This window comes from Piliocolobus tephrosceles, chromosome 5, assembly GCF_002776525.5.
Source record: "Piliocolobus tephrosceles isolate RC106 chromosome 5, ASM277652v3, whole genome shotgun sequence".
NCBI classification, from domain to species: Eukaryota; Metazoa; Chordata; class Mammalia; order Primates; family Cercopithecidae; genus Piliocolobus; species Piliocolobus tephrosceles.
In genome coordinates, this window is record NC_045438.1 from 138,650,591 (window position 1) to 138,674,297 (window position 23,707).

A 23,707-nucleotide genomic window follows, 5' to 3' on the forward strand; every position below is an offset into this window, starting at 1 on the left:
GCTGAAAGACTGAGAGGCCCCCATCCACAGCCACATATGGGGCCTCTGGAGGGAAGTGATCAGCCCACGTCTCCTGGAGGACTCTTCTCACCCAAGACATCTGAGGCTGTCATGAAACAGGCAGAGCCGAGCAGTGAGGCCACGGCAATGAGTCATGGCAAGCTCCTGGAGGGGATGTGCCCAGTACTAACAGAGAGTATCAAGAAAGTTCTTCACGGGGGTGTACAGCAGGAGAAGCAGGGTGCAAGCGTGCCACCGGATCCTGCAGGGCCCGCCTGGGTTAACCAGGGCAGGATGCAGTGTCCCTCTAGGCCTCTTCTATCACCCCAATCCCTTTAATGTCTTCTTGATGCTCCCAGTCCATAGGTTTGTCTTTCCTTTACTATCACGTCTATCAAAAGTTCTATTTTACACATTTTGTCCTGCTGCTTCTCCCTCTCACCTGTATTTCTATTTTTTTTTTAAATTTTTTTGAGACAGGATCTTACTATGTTGCCCAGGCTGGTCTCAAACTCCTGGGTTTAAGCAATCTGTCTGCCTCAGCCTCCCAAAGTGCTGGAATTATAGGTGTGAGCCACCACACCAGCCTCACCTGTATTTCTCTATCAGACTTCTGGACCCTATTTTAGGTCTTTTGCTTACTATACTTTGACAGCCAAATAATCTCTGGGAAAATATTAATGCTAATTAAGGAGTTAGCTGTCCAGTTCCCACGCAGTACAATCAACTCAAATAAGCAAACAGACAAAATCTACCAATACCATTTTTCTGCATATGGTTGGTTACCCAGTTTTTCCAGCACCATTTATTAAAGAGACTGTCCCTTCCCCTACTGTATGTTCTTGGTGCTTTTGTTGAAAATCAGTTGGCTGTAAATATGTGAATTTATTTCTGAGTTCTCTATTCTGTTCTACTGGTCTATGTGTCGGCTTTTATATCAATACATGCTGTTTTGGTTACTACAGCTTTGTAGTGTGTGTGTGTGTACACACACACACACACACACACACACATATATATATATACATATATATATTTTTAATGGAGTCTCTATTGCCCAGGCTGGAGTGCAGTGGCACAATCTCGGCTCACTGCAACCTCTGCCTCCCAGATTCAAGCAATTCTCCTGCCTCAGCCTCCCGAGTAGCTGGGATTACAGGTGTGCACCACCACGTCTGGCTAATTTTTGTATTTTTAGTAGGGATGGGGGGTTTCACCATGTTGGTCAGGCTGGTCTCAAACTCCTGACCTCGTGATCCACCTGCCTCGGCCTCACAAAGTGCTGAGATTACAGGTGTGAGCCACCACACCTGGCTGTAGTATATTTTGAAGTAAGATAGTGTGAGGCCTCCAGTTTTGTTCTCTTTGCTTAGGATTGCTTTGGCCATTTGGGGTCTTTTGTGACTCCATATGAATTTTAGTTTTTTTCCTATTTTTGTGAAGAATATCACTGGTATTTTGATAACAGGGATTGTATTAAATCTGTAGATTGTTTTGGGTAGGATAGTCATTTTAACAATATTAATTCTAATCCAGGAGCATGGAATATTTTTCCATTTGTTTGTGTCCTCTTTAATTTCTTTCATCAGTGTTTTGTAGTTTTCATTATAGCGGTCCCTCACCTCCTTGGTTAACTTAATTCCCAGGTATTTTATTTTACTTTTTTTTTTTTTTTTTTTTTGAGACGGAGTCTTGCTCTGTCACCCAGGCTGGAGTGCAGTGGCTGGATCTCAGCTCACTGCAAGCTCCGCCTCCCGGGTTCACGCCATTCTCCTGCCTCAGCCTCCCGAGTAGCTGGGACTACAGGCGCCCGCCACCACGCCCGGCTAGTTTTTTTTATTTTTTAGTAGAGACGGGGTTTCACCGTGTTAGCCAGGATGGTCTCGATCTCCTGACCTCATGATTCGCCCGTCTCGGCCTCCCAAAGTGCTGGGATTACAGGCTTGAGCCACCACGCCCGGCCTTTATTTTACTTTTGTAGCTACTGTAAATGGGGTTGCTTTATTGATGTCTTTTTTAGCTAGTTTGTTATTGGTGTATTAAAAATGCAGTAGACTTTTTATGTTGATTTTGTATTCTGCAACTTTACTGAATTTGTTTATTAGTTCTAAGAGTTTTTTGGTGGGGCCTTTAGGTTTTTCTACATATAAGTATAGCCGTTATGGAAAACAGTATGAGAGTTTCTCAAAAAACTAAAAATAGAACTACCATATGATCCAGGATTCTCATTACTAGGTATTTGTCCAAATAAAAGAAAATCAGTATATCAAAGGGATACCTGCACACTGATGTTTATCGTGGCACTGTTCACAATAGCTGAGATGTGGACTCAATCTAAGCATCCATCAACATATAAAGAAAGAAAATGTAGTGTATATATATACAATGGAGTACTATTAATCCATAATAAATTTGAGTTCATGGAAGTAGAGAGTAGAATAATAAGGATTAGAGGCTGGGAAGGGGGCTGTGGAGAGGAGGGTAGGGAGAAACTGGTTAACGGATACAAATTATAGCTATATGGGAAGAATAAATTCTAGTGTTGTGCAGCATTATAGGGAGAATACCATTAACTATAATTTACTACACATATTCAAAAAGCTAGAAGAGAGGATTTTGAATGTTCCAACACAAAGATATGGTGTTTGAGGTGATAGGTATACTAATTACTCTGAGTTGATTATTATATATTATATACATGTATCAAAATAACACTCTAGGCCAGGCACGGTGGCTCATGCCTGTAATCCCAGCACTTTGGGAGGCTGAGATCAGGAGTTCAAGACCAGCCTGGCCAACATGATGAAACCCTGACTCTACCAAAAATACAAAAATTAGCCAGGTGTGGTGACACACACCTGTAATCCCAGTTACTTGGGAGGCTGAGGCAGGAGAATCGCTTGAACCCAGGAGGCAGAGGTTGCAGAGGCAGAAGAATTGCTTCAATCCAGGAGGTGGAGGTTGCAGTGAGCTAAGATTACACCACTGCACTCCAGCCTGGGAGACAGAGCGAGACTCTGTCTCAAAAACAAACAAACAAAAACCTCTATATCCCATAAACATATACATTACATAGCACTAAAAATAAAAGAGAAAACACAAAACAAAAAAAGAAACCAGTACCAATAACATTTCCTATACTAGTTTCAAGCAGACACCATTTTCTCTCTCTTCCCTTAACCTTACCCCACCCCAGGGAGAGCTGCAATCGGAGTGCTCTGAGTCACTGAGGGCCAGGCCTCTGCTCAGAGGGCCACTTCTCTGGTGCATTAGGAACAGGCACCCCTCTGGGCAGACACAATGGACTTCAGCCCCACCATATCCTCAGCTGTGTGCCTCTGTTCCACACACAACAGGCATCCACACATAGCAGGGCTGTGGGGAGAGGAAGAACAGGGGCAAAAGGAGACGCAGAAAATGACCCAGTCAGAGTATGACGAGAGAAATCTGAGGGAACAGAATGACATCTGGAGGAAAAGAGGGGGCCAGAGAGACATTCTGGACAAAATAAGAACAAGAGCTCAGAGCCCAGGGGTCAGGACATCTGGGCTCGAGCTGTGACCTGCCACCTGCCACATGGCCTGGGACAAACTCCTTCCACTCTCTGGACCTCAGTGACTTCATCAGTAGGGGCTGGACTGGTAGGTCTAAACTCCCTGCCCGTCCTCATTCTGTGCATCTGAATTCACAACGAGGAGCAGGCGGCCGCTTCCTTCTGCACTCTGTCCTGGTGCACACACTGGGGACTCTGCCTTGCTGTCTCTCCCTCCTGGCTGTTGGTTTGCCCTGCCATTGGCCTGGGACCCCACCTTCCTAAAATCCTGGGTGGCTCTGCTGCTGACAGACAGACCCAGCCACCCTAAACAGTGCAAGTGGGGGAATACCATCAGAGAGCCCCTCTCCTCCCAGCCTGTGAGGGCAGGAAGGTTGAGCCCTCTACCCCTCCAAAGGCTGCTGGGCCCTCTTCAGGGTAGTGTGATCCCCAGAGGCTCCCGGGGGAGGAGATGTGGTACCATTTCAGCTTCACAGCCAGTGTTTCAGCCCCAAAGCCTCCCTTTCTCACTATCAAAGCCCCTCCTCTAGGAGGCACCCCGAGGCCCCCTTGTCTGCTTTTCATCTTGTTCTCTGTGTGGTAATCCCATGGGCCCAGAGAAAACCTGGCCCTCTCTGTCTCCCTTCCCCAGTTTCCCTATCTCTTCCAGATCCTCCGGGTCTTTGAGAGGAGCTGCTGGTCAGCCCTCCCTCAGCCACCCCCAACCACAACACCATAAAAAGCTTCCACCAGCTAGGTGAGCTAAGTGTCTGCCAGTGACTTGTTAGAAGGGCTGGTGATGGCAGTGGTGAGGACGGAGGATGGTAAATGATAATAATTAATGATATTAATAATCTTTCCTTCTTCCATTTTATACTACATCATTTAGTTTTTTGAACAGTTTTGTATAGAAAGTTTATTTTTTGAAGTGACACCATGCCAGTTATTTCATTTTATGCTCATGCAATCTACAGAATAATTGGCAGGGGGAAGGATTATCATCCCCATGTTTCAGATGACAAAACTGAGCCCCCAAGTCTCCTAAGGTCCTGCAAGTGAATGGCAGGGCTGGGACTCACCGTCCTGGCCCCTGGCTCCCCGCCCAGGGATGGCCTCTCACCTGCATGAGCTCTGCAGCTGGCTGCTGTGCCTTGCCCTCCAGTTCGGAGATGACCAGGGCCAGCCGGGCGAGCTCCCCGACGCCCCGGCTCTTGAACTTCTCCCTGCCCTCTGTGAGCTCCTGCTCCAGCTTCGCCAGCTGTTCCAGCAGGTGTTCCTCCCGCTCCCTCAGGAACTGATGACCCTGCTCAAACTCAGCAACAATGTACTGCCTCTGGTCCTGGAGCTTCTTCTGCAATGGGCAGGAAGGGGAGAAGGGCTGATACCTCTGCTCAGGGTGAAGGGCCCAGCACTGGAGGTGTGCAAGGCTGGTTCGTTCACCTCGGTACCCCTGTTCAGGAATTCTACAGGATCTGGAGTGGGAGGAGCTATAGAGGGCTCCTGGTCCATACTCCTCTTCTCAAAGAAGACACCAGTCATGAATTAGTTCAGTTCACCCCACCACTATATGATCGAAACCCTGTCTCTACCTGACTGGTCAGCCACAGTCCGTCCCAGCTAAGCCAGTACACTTTGGGGCCCCTGGAGAATTCTGTGGGGCTCACTCATGAGCCGGCGTACTTTTCCCTCCTGGACAAAATCTCCGTCACCTCTTCCAGGAAGTTTTGCTTGATTAATGTCATCTAAGCCTGACCAGTCCTCTCTTCAGCATCCCACTGTTCAGTCTAAAATACCTATGTGTACACCACCCCGCCACATAAGACTGTATCCTGTTTCCTCAGCAAAACTGTGTGACATCTGTGCTTAGGGACCATGTCCTTTCCTGCCTCCAAATCTCCTCCCCAGTTGGGGTAAGGGGAGTCCTCAGTGGCCCTGTTGACTGGTGCTGGGCTGGGGGCAGCCATGCACACCGAGGGCCTGGAGGGGTCCTTGAACTTAGCCGTCTCTAGCTTACTCTCTCCCTCTCCCCAGGCCTAATGACTCACCACTGGCCCTGACCCCACAACTCCCCCAGTGCCCACTTCCTCAACATACACAGCTCCCCAGAAAATCAGAACCATTTGATCAGTTCCCCCGCAACCCCATCTCTAATCAAGCACATAACGTGCTGCCTGTTTCCCAACTACAGTTGTCCCTTGGTATCAGTGGGTTATGGGTTCCAGGATCCCCTCCCCAAGGATACCAAAATCCAAGCATGCTCAAGTTTCTTACGTAAAATGGAATAATATTTACATATAATCTACTATATACTTTAAATTACCTCTAGATTACTTACAATGCCTAATATAATGTAAATGCTATATAAATAGCTGCTACACTGCATTGTTTAGAGAATAATGACAAGAAAAAAATCTGTATATGTTCAGGAGAGATGCTTTTTCTTTTTTCTGAGTATTTCTGATCCATGGTTGGGTAAATCCACCGGTGTGGAGCCCACAGATACGGAGGGGGTCCCACTATACTGGCAACCATTATCCTGGGACTGGGCCTCACTACATACAGCGCCATCAGAACTGGCAGGCCTGCCTTAGCTGTTCTCTAGTCCTTCCCTCCCAGTTCTTACCCTGGAGCCAGCTCCCTCCTTCCAAACCCTCTCCACTCTCAGGCAACCTTGTTTCTCTCTCTCTCTCTGAAAGGAAGAATGAAGTCACACCTTCTTCAGTCTCCTGGCAGAAGAGAACCAGCAGCTGGACATAGGTCCTGTCATCAAGGTGAGAGTCACAGAAAATAGAAGGGACTCTAGCTGACATCCAGACGACCCACCTGTCTCTCAGACAAGAAAGAAACAGGCCCAAGACCACATAGCTCAGAAAGACAGCACTTGGGCTAAAACCCAGGTCTGCCACTGCCAGGCTGACGCCTGTCCTCCCTATGAACAGTGCTAGAAACACCTCCCGGCTGCCGCTTACTTGCCCAGGCTCACCCTGCCCTACACGGGTGCACCGCCTCAGGTCTTCCTGAAACAGCGTCACTTACCAGCGCGGCCAGGATATCAGCTTCTCCCTTTGCCTGGAAGCCCTGAATTTTGTCTCTGTCTCTCCTTAGGGTACTCAGGTGGTTCAAGATTTTTTCCTGTGGAAAAACAAGCAGTGGGAACAGGTGGATGCTCTGGGCTGGGCCAGGAGGGGAGAATCAGGCTGAGTCCTCTGAGGGCTGCAGGGCGGAGTGTCCAGTGAAGGTGGCAAGCCACCCTCGGGGGTGAGAAGGGCTTACCCTGTGGGGCTGGGCGGCCTTCTCCATGAGGACGGCCGTGTGGGGCCTGTGCTCCCGGGACTCCCGGCACATCACGCACAGCAGCTTCCCGTCGTCCTCGCAGTAGTAGTGCAGCTTTTCTCGGTGTCGCTCACACAACTTCGCGTCTTGCTGCTCCCGGGTCACCTCTCCCGGCTGCCTGCCCTTGTCCACCTTCAGCCGCTCAATGTTCTCCACCAGGCTGGCCAGCTGCCACACGGGTCGGATGTTCTCCTTCTTAAAAGGCTTCTTGCAGAGTGGGCAGACAGGGCGGCTCCCTGAGATGGGGCGGACGTCTGTGGTGCAGCTGCGGCAGAAGACGTGGCCACAGTCAATGGTCACAGGGTCCCGCAGGTAATCGAGACAGATGGAGCAGGTCACCTCCTCTTCCAGGCTCCGTAGTGGAGCTGATGTGGCCATGGTATACTTAGTTCAGAGAGGTCTCCGTTCACTGGTGAGGACTTCTTCTCCTTGGAGACGAGACATAGAGTCAGGCGCGAGCACAGTAAAGGGGCAGAGGTGGCAGCCTTGCACAGGGCTGCCAGCTCCAGCACTCAGTCAATCTACAGACACCACCAGCTCCCACAAGGCTCACACAATGTCAAAGGGAAGGGGACCTTACAGATCTAGTCCAACTCCCTCACTGTACAGATAAGCATATGGAAACCCAGAAAGATTAGCTTGATAGAGTGAAGAGCAGGACTGCCAATAGCCTATACCTTCCTGCTGAGAGAGCCTCAACACCCTTCCTTCTATCTGTTGGAAAATTGCTGTAATGCACCAACTGTAACAGAAAAATCACTCACTACCTGCTGAGAAACTCATAATGACACATATGACTCATAATGACTCATAATGACACGTATCTACAACGTCTACTGTGGACACAGTGCTCCTTCACTCAACTGTGCAAAGCACAAGACATACAACTGGTCACGGCGGTCCTGATACAGTCAAGAGACCCCCCCCCCCCGCTTTTTTTTTTTTTTGAGATGGAGTCTTGCTCTGTCACTCAGGCTGGAGTGCAGTGGCACGATCTTGGCTCACTGCAACCTCCGCCTCCCGGGTTCACGCCATTCTCCTGCCTCAGCCTCCCGAGTAGCTGGAACTACAGGCGCCTGCCACCACGCCCAGCTAATTTTTTGTGTTTTTAGTAGAGACAGGGTTTCACCATGTTGGCCAGGATGGTCTCGATCTCCTGATCTCGTGATCCGCCGGCCTCGGCCTCCCAAAGTGCTGAGATTACAGGCATGAGCCACCATGCCTGGCCAAGAGACCCCTTTTGTTTGCTCCTCAAGGTTTCAGGTTTCAAGAACTAAGAGAGGGCAGCATAACATGGCTCACCCTGTAAACCTAACACTTTGGGTGGCTGAGGCAGGACGATCACCTGAACCCAGAAGTTTGAAACCAGCCTCAGCAACATAGTGAGATCCTGTCTCTACTAAAAAAAATTTAAAAATTTAAAAAATACCTCAGTGTAGTAGCATACATCTGTAGTTTCAGCTACTGAGGAGGCTGTGGCAGGAGGATTACTTGAATCTGGGAGGTGGAGGCTACAGTGAGACATGACTGTGCCACTACACTCCAGATTGAGCAACAGAATAAGAGACTGTCTCAAAACAAACAAAAAAACAGAAAACATTAAAAAAAAAACCAAAAACTAAGGTTCTTTACCAAAACTCGAGAAGCATCAGGAAGCTTCAGGAGTCTGACTGTCAGCATTTCCCTTCCTAAGTGTCTCCCTGGGCTGTTCTATAGCTTGGGCTTAATTTGCTTCCCCTAGAAGGCTGGACCCTAAACTCAGCCCTCCAGAGGGGCACAGCTTAGCCTCAATGGACTTTTTCTTGGCTGTAACTGCCTCGTCTAGCTGGGAGGAATCCTCAGGTGGCTGTGGCTGCTATGTGCTGTGAGGCCTTGGCTTGTACAGGGAGTGGAGACACACAGAAAGGACTCTGCTTCTGTTTACCTTTGTAGTCCTGGCCCAGTTCCTGTCTGAGGTTATGAGCCTCAGTACGTCTACCCCAAGAGCAGCCTCCTGCCCCTGACTCTGTGTGACAATACAGAAGTCACTTAAGTACTGAGCCTCAGTGTATCCATCTATAAAATGGGAAGAGTGATACCTTCAAGGGTTTCTAAGCAAGTCATGTGAAAGAATTATGGTAAAAGTACTAAGTACAAGCCTGGTACACAGACGGAAATCTAGGAGAGAACCCAGAACCCCTGGTTTTCAAATCTAGTGAGTGTCCAAACCACAAACAAAGAGTTAAATTCAAAAGTGGCAGCAAGAGAGGAAGTGAGCAGAACCAGCCACAGTGACACATGTGCTACAGAGTTCAACAACATCGTCACAGGGCAGTACCTGGAGGACTTGCTCTCCTATAGATCCATGGAAGGCAACTAGGGCAGCGCTGGGAAGACAACCAGCAGGGCACAGAGGTGACTGCGAGGCTGGAATGAAGCAACCTGAATTACGGGCAAATCAATACTATTAATGATTATGTATGGTGAAAGTCCATCACAACAGAGTTCAGTGGCCTTGGTCAGTAGTGACATTAATGGGACAGAAATAAAACCCCCAGTCTATAAGACCCAAGAGTAAACAAAACAGGGATATAATGTCTACTCATTGAGGGTCTAGTACGATAATACATAAAAAGCGTTTTATGACGTAAAAGGACTACATAAATATAAGAGACTATTATAGTGCTGATAATAATTCCAATTGGAAGCACTAATGGATCTAGGTATGTGTGACTTTAAGAGACATAATGAGGGGAAAATCAAGCACCTGCAAAGCTCAAATGAAGGAATCAAGGAATTTAACTGTCAAGTGAAAGTAATATCAAGTTCCTAGATGTTAGTAATGCTGGTAGAAATACTAGGAATTGGCCAGGCACGGTGGCTCATGCCTGTAATCCCAACACTTTGGGAGGGTGAGGCAGGTGAATTACAACGTCAGGAGATGGAGACCATCCTGGCTAACATGGTGGAACCCCACCTCTACTAAAAATACAAAAATTACCCAGGCGTAGTAGCATGCACCTGTAGTCCCAGCTACTCAGGAGGCTGAGGCAGGAGAATCAATCACCTCAACCCAGGAGGCAGAGGTTGCAGTGAGCCTAGATTGTGCCACTGCACTCCAGCCTGGGTGACAGCGTGAGACTTCATCTCAAAAAAGAAAAAAAAAATGCTAGGAATTGCCTGGTCCAAATCCTTGGCTTTACTGTTGAGGAAATAAGCCTGGGTCAGCACTTTTTCAGTTGTAACTACTGCAAGTGCTTGGAAAGAGGAAAAAGGAATGGTACTGGGTGTGTCTGTGGGCTTTCAAGCCCTTTATCATGCGTGCCTGTTTGCCGAATGGCCTAGAATTGTAAAAGCTGAGGTTGTTTTTTTGTCGAAGGATAGCCTGTGTTATCTTTGGGTTGGGAACTTATTTTGCAATTTACTTGCAAAATAAGAAGAATCAAAGGACTATCAAGAGCTCAGCTACAGCTCTTCTTCCGTGCAAAATAAGACACCTCATCACCCAGGCTCCATGCTGGGCTTCGATGGTCTCCAAACTGAAACTGTCTAAAAATTATTGTACATGTACTAGATACCTAAAATTGTCTGGGAATTACAGAAGAATAATCTTCTGTAAGATTAATCAGCGAGTAAGTAGAAGAGGGATAACAGAATTAGAAAATCATTTTTGTGACTGCCATTATAACAGCACAAGGATCATCAATAGATGCTAAAACGATTAGGTGAAAGGTTCTGGGGGATGAGATAGTCCCCATAGTGCCAAAGCACCAAGAATGGATTACTTCCTGACATACCTTCATAAGGAAGAGATCCAGTGGTTACCTTAACTAAGTGACCAAATCCAGCGTCATCAGCAGACGGGGCAAAGTGGCAGCAGACGGGGCAAAGTGGCATGTGCTTCCCGGCATGGCACTATATGAATCACACAACATTACCTATGAAGTTTTTGTGCCAAAAATGTTTGACTTGAATGAATCTAGTCAAGTCTTTACATCTAACTTCCAGTTTATAAAAAATATAAAGGAGAGGAATACTCTGAAGTATGTTACAACTGAAAAAGTACCGATGGAGGAGTTAAACCACACCATGAGGAAAGAATCAGATAAATCCAGAATGCTGGACAGTTCACATGGCAACTGGTCTAGTCTTTTAAAAAGTCAATGTCATAAAAAAACTTCAGAGGAACTGCTCTTGATTTTTACAGACTAAAGAGAAATAATAAACAAATGTAATACATGAACCTTGATTGGATCCTGCCAAAAAAAAAAAAAAAAGGTTATAAAAATAGTCTTGGAACTATTTTGGGAAATTTGAAAATAGATTGGGTGTTGGATCATATTAAACAATTATTTCCTTTCTTTCATTTATTTATTTATTTATTTATTTGAGACAGGGTCTTACTCTGTCCTCCAGAGTGCAGTGGAACTATCTTGGCTCATTGCAACCTCTCTGCCTCCCTGGCTCAAGCAATCCTCTTACCTTAGCCTCCTGAGCTGCTGCAACAACAGGTGCATGCTACCACACTTGGCTAATTTTTAAAGGTTTCTGTAGAGAAGAGTTCCCACTACATTGCCCAGGCTGGTCTCGAACTCCTAGGCTCAAGCCATCCTCCCACCTCAGCCTCCCAAAGTGCTGGGATTATAGGCATGCGCAACTGCACCCTGTCTAAAATTATTTTCTTAATGGTATTTATTAAGGTTATGTATGAGAATGCCTATACTTATTTATTTATTTACATATTTATTTATTTTTCAGATGGAGTTTTTCTCGTTGCCCAGGCTGGAGTGCAATGGTGCAATCTGGCTCACTACAACCTTTTCTTCCCAGGTTCAAGCGACTCTCCTGCCTCAGCCTCCCTAGTAGCTGGGATTACAGGCGCCCACCCCCACGCCCGGCTAATTTTTGTATTTTTAGTAGAGATGGGGTTTCATCAGGTTGGCCAGGCTGGTCTCAAACTCCTGACCTCAGGTGATCCACCTGCCTTGGCCTCTCAAAGTGCTGGGATTACAGGTGTGAGCCACCACGCCTGGCTGAGAATACCTGTATTTCTTTTTTTTTTTTTTTTTTTTTTTTTGAGACGGAGTCTCGCTCTGCCGCCCAGGCTGGAGTGCAGTGGACGGATCTCAGCTCACTGCAAGCTCCGACTCCCGGGTTCACGCCATTCTCCTGCCTCAGCTTCCCGAGTAGCTGGGACTACAGGCGCCCGCCACGTCGCCCGGCTAGTTTTTTGTATTTTTAGTAGAGACGGGTTTTCGCCATGTTAGCCAGGATGGTCTCGATCTCCTGAGCTCGTGATCCGCCCGTCTCGGCCTCCCAAAGTGCTGGGATTACAGGTTTGAGCCACCGCGCCCGGTCTGAGAATACCTGTATTTCAAGGCAGTGGATGCTGTAGTATTTAGAGCCTCATGTCTCCCACCCAATTTGAAATGGTTCGGCAAAGCAAAATAAAAAGCTAGAAAAGTTTTCTGTGGAGAGGGAGCTATAGTTTTCTATCACATTCTTAAAGGGGTCTGTAGTAACAATCAAAAATGGTTAAATCACTGACACAGAGATCATGGTGCTTGACACCTTGTAGAAGCTCAATACACATTTACTGAACAAGTGAATGGATTCAGGGGAACTGCAGACAACGTTAATTGTATACAACCATTTGTTTTTGAGAGTCTGCCGTAACTAGATAAACGAAACACAGTACCACTTCTACGACCAATCCCTTCCCTTGCTTATACAGACTCCTTCTGAGGAAACTGAGGCTCAGCAGGGTTAAGCCACTTGCCCAAGAGCACATGGCTAGGAAGCAGTGTCTGGTGCCAAAGCCTCCGCTCAATCCACTACACTCTCTTCCCTACCCAAGCACACTGTAAAATGGGGTCTAATACCAGCTCCTTTGTTAGGAAGCTCAGATGAGGTCATCTACATGGAAGGGCTTTGTAAGCTGAGTAATGCTGACAAAAGGAAAGGGGCATATATTCTGCTGATACTGACCAAAAGCACCCTAGCCTTAGCTATGACTAACTTTCACATATGGGGTGAGCAATAAAGGGTCCCTGTTGGACAGTAGTTTTCTTTCTTAGTGATAGAGGATCTCGAGATTTCAGAATTAGGAGAAATGAGGTTGAGTATGAGAGATGTGAGCAGACCAGAATAACCGCTCCCCTTCCCCATACACAATTCTGTCAGGGCTGATGCAAAATTCACCCTCTCCAAAAACTCTTCCCCAACCTGCCACACACTGCTATGGTTCTGCCTTATTTTTCATGCCTTCAGTAGATTCTCTGTGATTACCTCAACAGGTTTCCACAATAAGAAGTAAAACCATTACCCTTTTCTCCATTCCTGGCTCCTGGACAGACAGAAACCAAAATCAGAGCCAAAAAAAAAAAACCTCAGAGATGACCCACTCCACCCCCACTCCCTTTACCCAGATGAGAATTCTGAACCTGAGGAAGTCTCTTCATGAACTGCCTTGCACCAGAGGTCACACATCTCTGCTGGGGGTAAGGGGGCATTCTTCTGTCTCTTCAATAAAACAGAAGCAGTCGGGCACAGTGGCTTCCGCCTGTAATCCCAGCACTCTGAGAGGCAGAGGCAGGTGGATCACCTGAGATCAGAAGTTTGAGACCAGCCTGACCAACATGGAGAAACCCCGTCTCTACTATAAAATACCAAATTAGCTGGGCACGGTGGCACATGCCTGTAATCCCAGCTACTCGGCAGGCTGAGGCAGGAGAATCGCTTGAACCCAGGATGCGGAGGTTGCAGTGACCTGAGATCGTGCCAACTGCACTGCAGCCTGGGCAACAAAAGCAAAACTCCGTCTCAAAAAATAAAAAATAAAAAAAAACCCAGAAGCTAGCTGCAATTCTATAGAACCAGGAAGATGCTGGCCAGGCGCAGTGGCTCACGCCTGTAATCCCAACACTTTGGGAGGCCAAGGTGGGTGGATCACGAGGTCAGGAGATCGAGACCTTCCTGGCTAATGGTGAAACCCCGTCTCTACTAAAAACACACACAAAAAATTAGCCGGGTGTCGTGGCAGGTGCCTGTAGTCCCAGCTACTTGGGAGGCTGAGGCAGGAGAATGGCCTGAACCCGGGAGGCAGAGCTTGCAGTGAGCCGAGATCTTGCCACTGCACTCCAGCCTGGGTGACAGAGCGAGACTCCGTCTCAAAAAAAAAAAAAAAAGAACCAGGAAGATGCAACAAACAAGCCCTGCAATGTCCTGGTACCCTCCTCATAGGCAGAACTAGAGACACTCGGTACCTTTCTCTAAGAGGTTCCCCTTTCCCTGAAATCCACCCCTCCCCAGTAAGTCTCTGGATCTCATACATACCTAATCTGCATACATCAACAGACTGGCCAAGGTGACGCCACATAATTTCAAGATGTGGATGCATGCATGATTACTGACTCCAAAAATAATCATTATGAGTTGCAAAAACTAGCTGAGAACCGAGCATGGGGACTTGTGACTGTAATTCCAGCACTGTGGGAGGCTAAGGCGGGAGGACTGCCTCAGCCCAGGAGTTTGAGACCAGCCTGGGTAACACAGTGAGACGCTGTCTCTAAAAAAAGAAATTAGCTGAATTAACTGGGCATGATGGCGCATGCCTATAGTTCCAGCTACTTAGGAAGTTGAGGCAGGAGGATCTCCTGAGCCTGGAAAGTTGAGGCTGCAGACAGCCATGACCGCGCCACTGCACTCCAAGGGTGAAACTCTGGCTCCCAGATGCCACCCAGAGAGGTGCCCTGGTAGACACTGAATCCCAGATGTGGACTCTGGGGTCCAAGAAAGTGAATAGAGAGGCCTGGGTTTGTACCCTGGCCTCCAGGGTACCAGTTCAGGACTCTCTTGAGTATCCCAAGCCACTTCTCAAGCATATGTCTGGACTTCCAAACAAGAGCAAAGCACCTGTAATCCCAAAGCACTTAGCCTAGAGCTCCACTCCTTGTGGGTACTCCATTTAAGGGCTCTTGGGGTCCCAGATTAATGCCCGTATTTTAATCTGAGATAAGCAAACTCTCCATGAGGTAAACTTCCGTGAGACACCTCTAACAAACCCGGAGAAGCTAGAATTCAGGGCAAAAAGCAAGTGATCTGGATGTGCATACTAGAGGAGTGACTGCACCCCTACTGGCCATGTCAAAGGCCTGGATCCCAGGCTGTCCCAGGAGATCCCAGTGACTGCATGACACGTTCCTGTGGTCACACTTGGCTGACTTTCCCCACGGAGCTGAGCATCAGTGGTGCTCTGAAGCACAGTGCAGGCCACAAAAACCACCAGGGCTCTGAATGCTAGAAATCCCAACAGGGCTCAAAGAGGGGCAGGAGGTAGCAGCCAGTTGGGAGGTGGATGAGACAAGGCTTTAAAGTGCCCTGGTCTTGCGGCTGACCCACAGGGGAAAATTGGGAGTTCCTCATATTTGTGCCTGAATATCTGTCTAATGTTGAATCAAGAACCAGGCTCTCTCGTCTAAAATACTCCAAAGTGTCACTTGGTGCTTTGCACCAAATAGAGGAAGGAATCCTTTATCATCTTGTGGGATGGTTCAAACCCTAACTACACATCAGATTTGCAGCCTTCAAACTGGTGAGTCTTCCAAACATACCCAGATCAACTGAATTAGAATCTCCAGAGGTGGCCCAGGTTCTGGCATTAAAAAAAAAACTTCCCAGGAGATTCTAAAGTCTATCCAGGACTGTGAATCACTAGAACCCCCTTATTTACAGAGGAGGAAAGTGAGTGCCAGAGCCTCGGACTAATTTGCCCAGCAGCAGAGCTGGCTGGCAGCAAGGCTAGCGCTAGCACGAGGTGCGGTGAGGTGCACCTCCCAGCTCTGGGCTCCTTCCACTCCACCATACACTGCACTTTGGTGCCTGGAAAATGAACTCTCCCCTGCCCATTTGCAGTCCTGTGGAGGGTGAGCCTCACAGGCAGAGGAAATCAACTGCCAGAGAAAGGGCAGCGGTGAGTTTGAGGAGCTGACAATTGGCCACAGGTGGAGTGCAGCGAGGAGAGCAGAGGGAGGGTGGAGAAACAGGAGGGAACAGATTATGCAAGACTCTGTGACCCAGGTTAAGAATTTTGGACTTTATCCTAACAGCCCTGGGAAGCCTTTGAGGTTTAGCAGCAAGATGTTAAAATTTATTCAACAGCTAGCAGATGTTTGTTTATTAGGTGCCTACTATGTGTCAGGCACTGAGGTTACAGCAGAGAACAAAAATGGCAAACTCCCTGTCCTACCAGAACTTATATCCAGTGACCTAACTGAGGAATCCTTTAGAAGCTGAAATCAGATCCAACTGTGGGATCATCAAATCCTCAAGGGTTTCCTGATTTACATAAATCTCTTCTCTCCTTTGCTGCCCCAGTGCTGCAGCCACTCTGGCCTTTTGTTCCTCAAACACACTCGGTCCCATGTTAAACTGCCAATCTGCCTGGGTGACCAACCTGGTTAAACCCCTCAATGGCTTTCTGGCGCTCCAGAAATAAAGTCAAAACTCCTGCCCTTCCTTTCTTCTGTGAGGAGGCTGTCTCAGGAGATCCTAGCTGGATCCCAGATAATCATGGCCCAGGCTCATTTCCTGCCACTTCCCACCTCACAGCCAAACCAAACCGCTCTCCATGCCTCAAAGTGCCATGCTCTTTCCTGGCTAAGCCCTTTGACAATGTAATTCCTTCTGCCTAGAACATCATCCCTTTCCCACTTAGCAAATGCCTTTTCTAGCTTGAAGTCTCAGCTGAAAGCCACCTCCTCTGGCAATTGTTTCCTGACCTGTCAGATTGGGTCCACATGTAGTCTAGTAAGACAGCCCCAAAACACCCCATGCTGCACCCTGTACTTCTCTGCAATTTTAAGTCCTGACTTATTAGTGTAATTACTCACTTAACACCAGCTTTTCCCACCAAACAAGGAGAGAGACTGTGTCTGTCTCATCCCCAGAATCTACATAGTACTTGGCACAAAGTAGACAACAAAAATTGAGAAAACAAAGCACAAGCACAGAGTATCTGACACAAAGAAGATGCTTCCTACATGTCTGCTGAAGGAATGTGAATAATCTTAGTCACCTACCCGTTCTCTCCAGCAAGATGGTAGTAAATTGGTAGAGAGAGAAGCAATTTCTTTGTATTCCCTGTAGCAGCAAGAACAGTGGGCTGCATGTCACCATCAAATCATCGTATTCAAGGTTTCGCTCCAGGAACTTACAGAAACCAGGAGAAGAAAAAGCTGTGTCTGAGAAAATGGTTGTTGTGGAGTAAGTTGTAATAGTGAGAATCACTCCTTCCCTTTTCTTTAGTTTTAGACCTAGGTATACACCCCATAAACGACAGAGTTTATTTTCTCAGGTTTTGAGCCTCTAATGAATGGAATTTTTTCCTTTTTTTTTTTTTGCATGTTTTTTTTTGGGGGGGGGGCTGTCAACATGTTTGTGAGGCTCATTCATGTGATTATGAGCTGATTTTATTTAATTGCTACTCTGTAGCTATACAATTTTTAATGCAGTCTACTGATAGCCATATGAGTTGTTTCCAGTTTGGGACAATGACAAACACTGCTTCTGTGAATATTTCTGCATACATGTCCTAGCACACATAGGTAAGATGTATCTTCAGTTTGACTAATCAGGTCAAACTGTTTCCAAAGTGACTGTAGTGCTGGGTAGTCTGCCCAGCAGGCTATGAGCACTCATGCTGCCCCACAGCCTCACCAACACCTGATATTATCAGCTTTAATTTTTGCCACTCTGGAGGATGGGATATAGAACGTGTGTGTGTTTGTGTGTGTGTGTGTGTATGTATGTATTTAACTCCCCAAAAGGAAACAGCATGAGAGAGGCCCAGTAACAGGCCAAGGAACCCTATAGCAGTAGACCAGATATTGTGCTCCTCGACCCAACCAGTAAATGTTGTCAATGTTTATCTTTGGGGAGAGACATTTACAAACTCTCTGGGCCCTGGGAAGGGCCCACCCAGCTTTTGTTCTTCTTTCTCTTGGTAACTTACCATCTATGAGTCAGTGAGATGGAGACATTCTAACCATTAATCCAGGGAAAGGGAGGAATCCAAGCCATCAGCTAGGGAGTTACTGCTTTTCATCAAATTTGAGACACCTGTGACATCACATTTTAGCATCGCTGAAATGTGATCAATGGCATGTCATAATTTAACTGGCAAAATATTTTTTTGATGTGGAGCATAAAATAAGGGCGCACAAAAGATTTGGTGGTGCTGTGGTTTGAACATGTCCCCCAAAAGTTCAGGTGTTGGAAACTTAATTGCCAGTGTAACAGTATTAAGAGGTGGGGTTTTAAAAACGTGACTGGGTCATGAGGGGTGAACTCCCATGAATGGATTAATGCCATTCTTGCTAGAGACCACTGGCCTCCAGAACCGTGAGCTGAATAAACAGGCTATTTACGATTTATCCAGTCTATGGTATTCTGTTATAGCAAGAGAAAATGGATTAAGACAAATAGCATCTTAGATTTGGTGAGATGTGGCATATTTCCTAAAAAGTGCTGCCAGGATCATCCTTCTAGCACATAGGATCTCATCCTGTTATTCTCCTGTTTCAAATCTCCCAGCTGAGGCTGGGTTTGGTGCTTCATGCCTGTAATCCTAGCACTTTGGGAGGCTGAGGCAGGAGGATCCCTTGAACCCAGGGGTTCAAGACCAGCCTGGGCAACATAAGGAGACCCTACCTCTAAAAAATATATAAATAAAAATGAAAATAAATTAAAAACAAACCAAAAAAACTCCTACTAGCTGAGGTCAAAACTGCACAGGTGGCCCAGGAGTGGTGGTGGCTCATGCGTGTAATCCCAGCACTTTGGGAGGCTGAGGCAGGTGGATCATGAGGTCAAGAGATCGAGACCATCCTGGCCAACATGGTGAAACCCAGCCTCTACTAAAAATATAAAAATTAGCTGGGCATGGTAGCATTCGCCTGCAGTCTCAGGTACTCGGGAGGCTCAGGCAGGAGAATTGCTTGAACCTGGGAGGCGGAGGTTGCAGTGAGCCGAGATCGTGCCACTGCACTCCAGCCTGGCGACAGAGCGAGACTCTGTCTCAAAACAAAAACAAAAACAAAACTGTACAGGCATCCTCCCCTGCCCTGCATCCGGCTGGCCCCAACTTACCCATCCAGCCCCAAATCCCTCCTCGTCCTACCTAATTCTCTGGCCATTAAGATACACTGAGCCAGGAAGACGGGCCCTTCTTCACTCCCCACTCTCCGCCCACTCCCTTGTACGGGCCAGCTCGTCCTTGAAAGCTTGAATACAATTTGTCCCCTTATCTGTGAGGAGTTTCCTGTGCCCATCCCATCTCTGAGTTGAATGTATCCCTCCTCTGGAGAGCTTCTGAAGCTTTGCATATACTGTATTTCTACGATAGCACTATCACACTGCTTCAGACAGTAGCACCCCCCCATTTGCTAAAGACCCATTCGTACAGGAGTCCCCTCAATCCTTAGGAGATGCAGTCCAAAAACCCCAGTGGATGTCTGAAACCTATGTTTCTCCTACACATATACACTTGTAATAAAGTTTATAAAGCAGGCACAGAAATAGATTAACAATAATAACACAACAAAATAACTATATATACTGTAATAAAAGTTATATGCATGTGGTCTCTCTCTCTCAAAATATCTTGTACTGTACTCACCCTTCTTGTGATGAAGGAACAGTGGGAGGGCAAGAGATTTCATCATGCTACTCAGAACAATGCACATATAAAACTCATGAATTGTTTACTTCTGGAATTTTCTGTTCACTGTCTTTGGGCTGAGGTTGACCACGGGTAACAGAAACCACGGAAAACTAAGACATGGATAAGTGGCTGTAATTGAAATTTTTATCTCTCTCCCACCAGAATGTGAACCCAAAGGTCATGCCTCACTGACCTTTTTATCTCCAATATCTGGCACAAAGCAGGCGGTCTGCAAATGTTTGTGAAATTAATGACCTCCTCTAATTCCAGAGCCCTGCCATCTCCATTCTGCCCCCTTTCACCACACACTCTCCCTTTCCCACATTAAAATTCTGCTTCAACAGCAGGCTTCCAGGGCTCTCCTTAGATTAGACATTCTTGGCCACATACATTACCTAGATCTCTGCTGGCCTCCCTCCACACATACACAATTTTGGGGGGAAGAACAAAATTCCATTTCTATCAAGCTGGCAAAATCTAATTCATCCTGATGCCAGCCAAATTATGTTTTTGTTTTCTAAAACCAACTTCCCATTCTCTGTGACTTTTCTATTCTGATCCTGGGGGGTCCAAGTCTGAAGTCCTCCCAAGAAGCCTCAATTCAGACCATGGACTCTCTTCAGGGGTTTGCAGTGTCTTCTGTGGTGGTCACACACAATCTGAGTCCAACCTGTTACTCCCCTGCAGGAAGTGATATCTAAGAAGTCACCCACTGCCTTGGGCCTTCAGTCTCCTTACCTCTTAACAAGGGGAAAATATTTTGCCAAGTTTACCAGGCTATTTGAGGTTCAGGCAAGGTCACATAAGTACAAGCATCTCATTAGCAAAAAGCTCTATAAAAATACTATGAAGGAGCACAGGAGCCAAAGGGAAAAGAGCTCCCAACAGCCAAAGCCGCAGTAATTTGAGCAACAAAATAAAGTAGTATTGGATTATAAACCAAAGTATAAAATAAAGGTCCCTGAGTCTACACTGAAATTAATCACTGAATAAATTAATAAATGGGGGAGAAGAGAGAAACAAATCTTCCATGCAGAATAACTGCAAATAATAATATGTAGGTCCTTGCCCTCAAGAAGGGGGAATATAACCCTCGGCTCCCTAGGTACGGGCTGCACTTAGTGACTTCCTTCTAAAGATGACAGTACATGCAAAGAGTGGAAAAGAGGGTAACTGTGCAGTGGAGAAACCTGAAAAACACTATCTCAGCCAAATCAACATTAAGTTATAAATCATGTTAGTACATGCCCTTGACACGATGGGACGAAAATGGCAATCCACCTGTGGTCTTCCTCCCAGTTACGCATAAGCCCAGTCTTAGGAGAAAAACATCAAATTCCAACAGAGGGGCATCCTACAACATATACGACCAGTATTCTTCAGTATTGCCAAGGTAATCAAAACAAGTCTGAGAAACTCCCACAGCCAAGAGGAGCATCAGGAGACATGACAACTAAATGTAATGTGGTAACCTGCATGGGATCATGAAATAGAAAAAGTACTGAGGTAAAAACTAAGGAAATCTGAACACATTATGGACTTTGGTCAATAATAATGTATTGATATTGGTTCATTAATTGCAACAAATGTACCACACTGAGGTAAGATGAGGGACCCAGCTTGGAGCATGTGGGAACTTTGTACTATCTTCTCAATTTTTCTGTAAATCTAAGTGTTGTAAAAAATAAAGTCCACTTAAACAATAAAATTGCAATTTTTGAAACATAAAAAGCCTATTTTTTTACGGTAATTTTTTTGAACTTGGGGAAAAACAGGGATTGTGATTTCAGCTAACAGTTAAAAACAGAAGGGTAAGGCATGCATAAACGAATGTCATTCTCCCCTCTTTTGAAGTACACACAAATCGTGGTGTCAAAATTTGAAATCTACTAGAGATTTGGAAGTGTGTCCCTACCATTTACTCCACAAAGTTAAATTTACACTTTTTTCCTAAGGCCAAATAGGGAGAAAATCAGTAAGAAAAATGCTAATGGGCTGGAAGGAGTGAAAGCACAGCTCCAAGTATTTGTGGCTAAACCGGTTTACTCCGAACAAAAAAAAAAGAAAAAGAAAAAGAAAGCAAGCATGACACTTTGGTCAGGGAGCTGGATTAGTCGCCTATCTACCAGGCTCCAAGCAACCGGACGGTCATCCAGGCCCTGCTTACTTCTGGTTCCGCAGACTAGAATGGATGGGAGTCTGAGCAGGATACCAGAAAGCGAGAAAGACCCAAGAGGAGTGGGAGAATGGAAGGACAAGCAAACAGGAGGGATCCGGCTGGCAGAGAGGACACAGCGAACTTGACCCCCTCCTGAGCCCGCCCGGGGGCCTGGCCCGGTTTTGAACAGGGGCCCGGAGGCCGCGCTGGGTCGCCCCAAACCCGGGAAGCGTGCGAGACTGTTGCTTCGCTGTATCTCTCATTTGACACCCCCTACTCACCGGTCCCGAGCTCCGGGCCGCGAATCCCGGCCCGGGCCCCTCCTCTCTCGCGGCGGTCTGTTCCGGGTCCCGCTCCTCCACGAACAACCAGCGCGACAGCTCGTCCCCGCCCCGTAATCTCCCGGCTATTCGGGGCCCTTCGCCGAGATTTCTCCCGGACCAGCCCCGGGATTGGCTCCTGCCGAACTCCGCCTTCCAATAGGAACCTTAGTTTCTTTTACGTCACTGATCACCGGGCAAATCCCCAGCCAGCCGCGGGCGGTGGGGCACCAAGGGCAGCGAAATGGAAACTGAAATCAGGCGGGACAGAGGCTGCGCCAAGAGCCGCAGCCTGAGTTTGGCGCGTAATCGGGGTGGCCTGTTACACGGTATAAGGGATCAAATCCCAAGGCTTAGGAGGCCCCTACGTAGGACTCTTGAGGGTGCAATAATCCCCTTTCCACCTCTCGAGACCCCTCACTGCCCAACTCTGGCCTTGTGCTGGATCAGGGTCCGAGGGCAATTTGAGGCAAAGGTGGCGCTCGCCAGGTGCTCAACATTAAATACGAAGTCCCTTCCCCTAACGTGGCCTAAAGTTCATCCAGGACAAAGCAGGATTTTAGCAAGCTAATACTCTGAGACTTATTTACTAAAATTATCACTTCCTAGGTAAAATAACGTTCAACCAGACAGCCATTGTCGCCATTCGACGGAAGGAAAAACTGAGGTTCCAGGAGCTTAAGGGTCTGGGCCCAGTTCAGGGGGGTTGTTTCCGCTCCTTGACGCTGAATTTAGAAACCAGAGGCTGCAAAGCGGGCCGAGACACGGGTTCCCGGGGTCCTTGGTGAGGAGGTTTCCAGGAGGCTCGGGCGCGCCCCCGCCCACGGCCCCGGAAGCTGACGCCGCCGAAGCGTACGCAGCTGCCCAGCCTGCGCTCGCTTCCTGCAGCCGCCGCGTCCAGTCCAGCTGCAGGGCCATGCCCTGTGCTGCCGTTGCTGTGTCCCAGGCACCGCTGCGTCAAGATCCCAGTCTTCCCCGGCCAGCCAGGCGGCAGCGGCGTTCAACTCGTGCGCTGGGCTGGCAGCAGGCTGGGAAGAGGCGGCGCAGGTTCTCCGGTTCAGCCAGTGCCCTGTTCCTAAGGGTGGAGATCTAGCTGAGGACACTGTTCGCCCGCCTAGGCAGTGGTGAGAGGGTGGGCTACAGTTGTTTGGGTATTCATGAATGGAGGAGCTCAGGGTCCTAGACCCTAAAACCTGCCGAATCTTCACCCCTCCTTCGCTGGGGGTAGGGAAATTTGCACCGCATTTAAGCAAAGTGTGGTGGAGTGGGTGGGACATTCAGAAGAAACCACGCCCACATTTAACATCCCGCGTCCTTCCCTTCTCCCTCAGCCCTGCATTTTGTCTTTTTCCCCTTGGTCCAGCAGTATAACTCACGCTGCCTCTGCGGGCTGGCAGTAGTGTAGACCTCACCTGCTGAGCACAATTTTGGCGGGCCTGTGCTCTGGAGGTGGTCTCAGCACATCCTACCTAGACCCTCTTGATACCTGCTTTTTTAGTTGGTGTTGTAGGAAGAAAGTGTGTTTAAGATGCTCCTTAAATAACGCTGTGCCGCCGGGTGCGGTGGCTCACGCCTGTAATCCCAGCACTTTGGGAGGCCGAGGTCGGCGGATCACGAGGTTAGGAGATCGAGACCATCCTGGCCAACATGGTGAAACCCCGTCT

At 47.5% G+C, this 23,707-nt stretch overlaps 1 protein-coding gene across 10 annotated transcripts in view; it reads right to left on the reverse strand.

Annotated features, from left to right (window-relative positions):
- TRIM26 (tripartite motif containing 26) overlaps positions 1-23,304 on the reverse strand; it is a 30,613-nt gene extending 7,309 nt beyond the window's left edge. The window contains exons 1-7 of one of the 10 annotated variants that reach the window (XM_026448875.1): positions 22,005-23,304; positions 16,924-17,085; positions 10,670-10,759; positions 9,183-9,286; positions 6,806-7,293; positions 6,569-6,664; positions 4,653-4,883 (exon numbers count right to left, since the gene is read on the reverse strand). In XM_026448875.1, coding sequence (XP_026304660.1) covers positions 4,653-4,883; positions 6,569-6,664; positions 6,806-7,243 — 765 coding nt within the window. In that variant the 5' untranslated portion in view covers positions 7,244-7,293; positions 9,183-9,286; positions 10,670-10,759; positions 16,924-17,085; positions 22,005-23,304. Of the gene's footprint in view, positions 1-4,652; positions 4,884-6,568; positions 6,665-6,805; positions 7,294-9,182; positions 9,287-10,641; positions 10,760-16,923; positions 17,086-22,004 lie in introns of all 10 variants that reach the window. The other 9 variants (XM_026448873.1, XM_026448877.1, XM_026448876.1 and 6 more) reach the window with 9 other exon arrangements.
- Between the last annotated feature and the right edge of the window lie 403 nt (positions 23,305-23,707).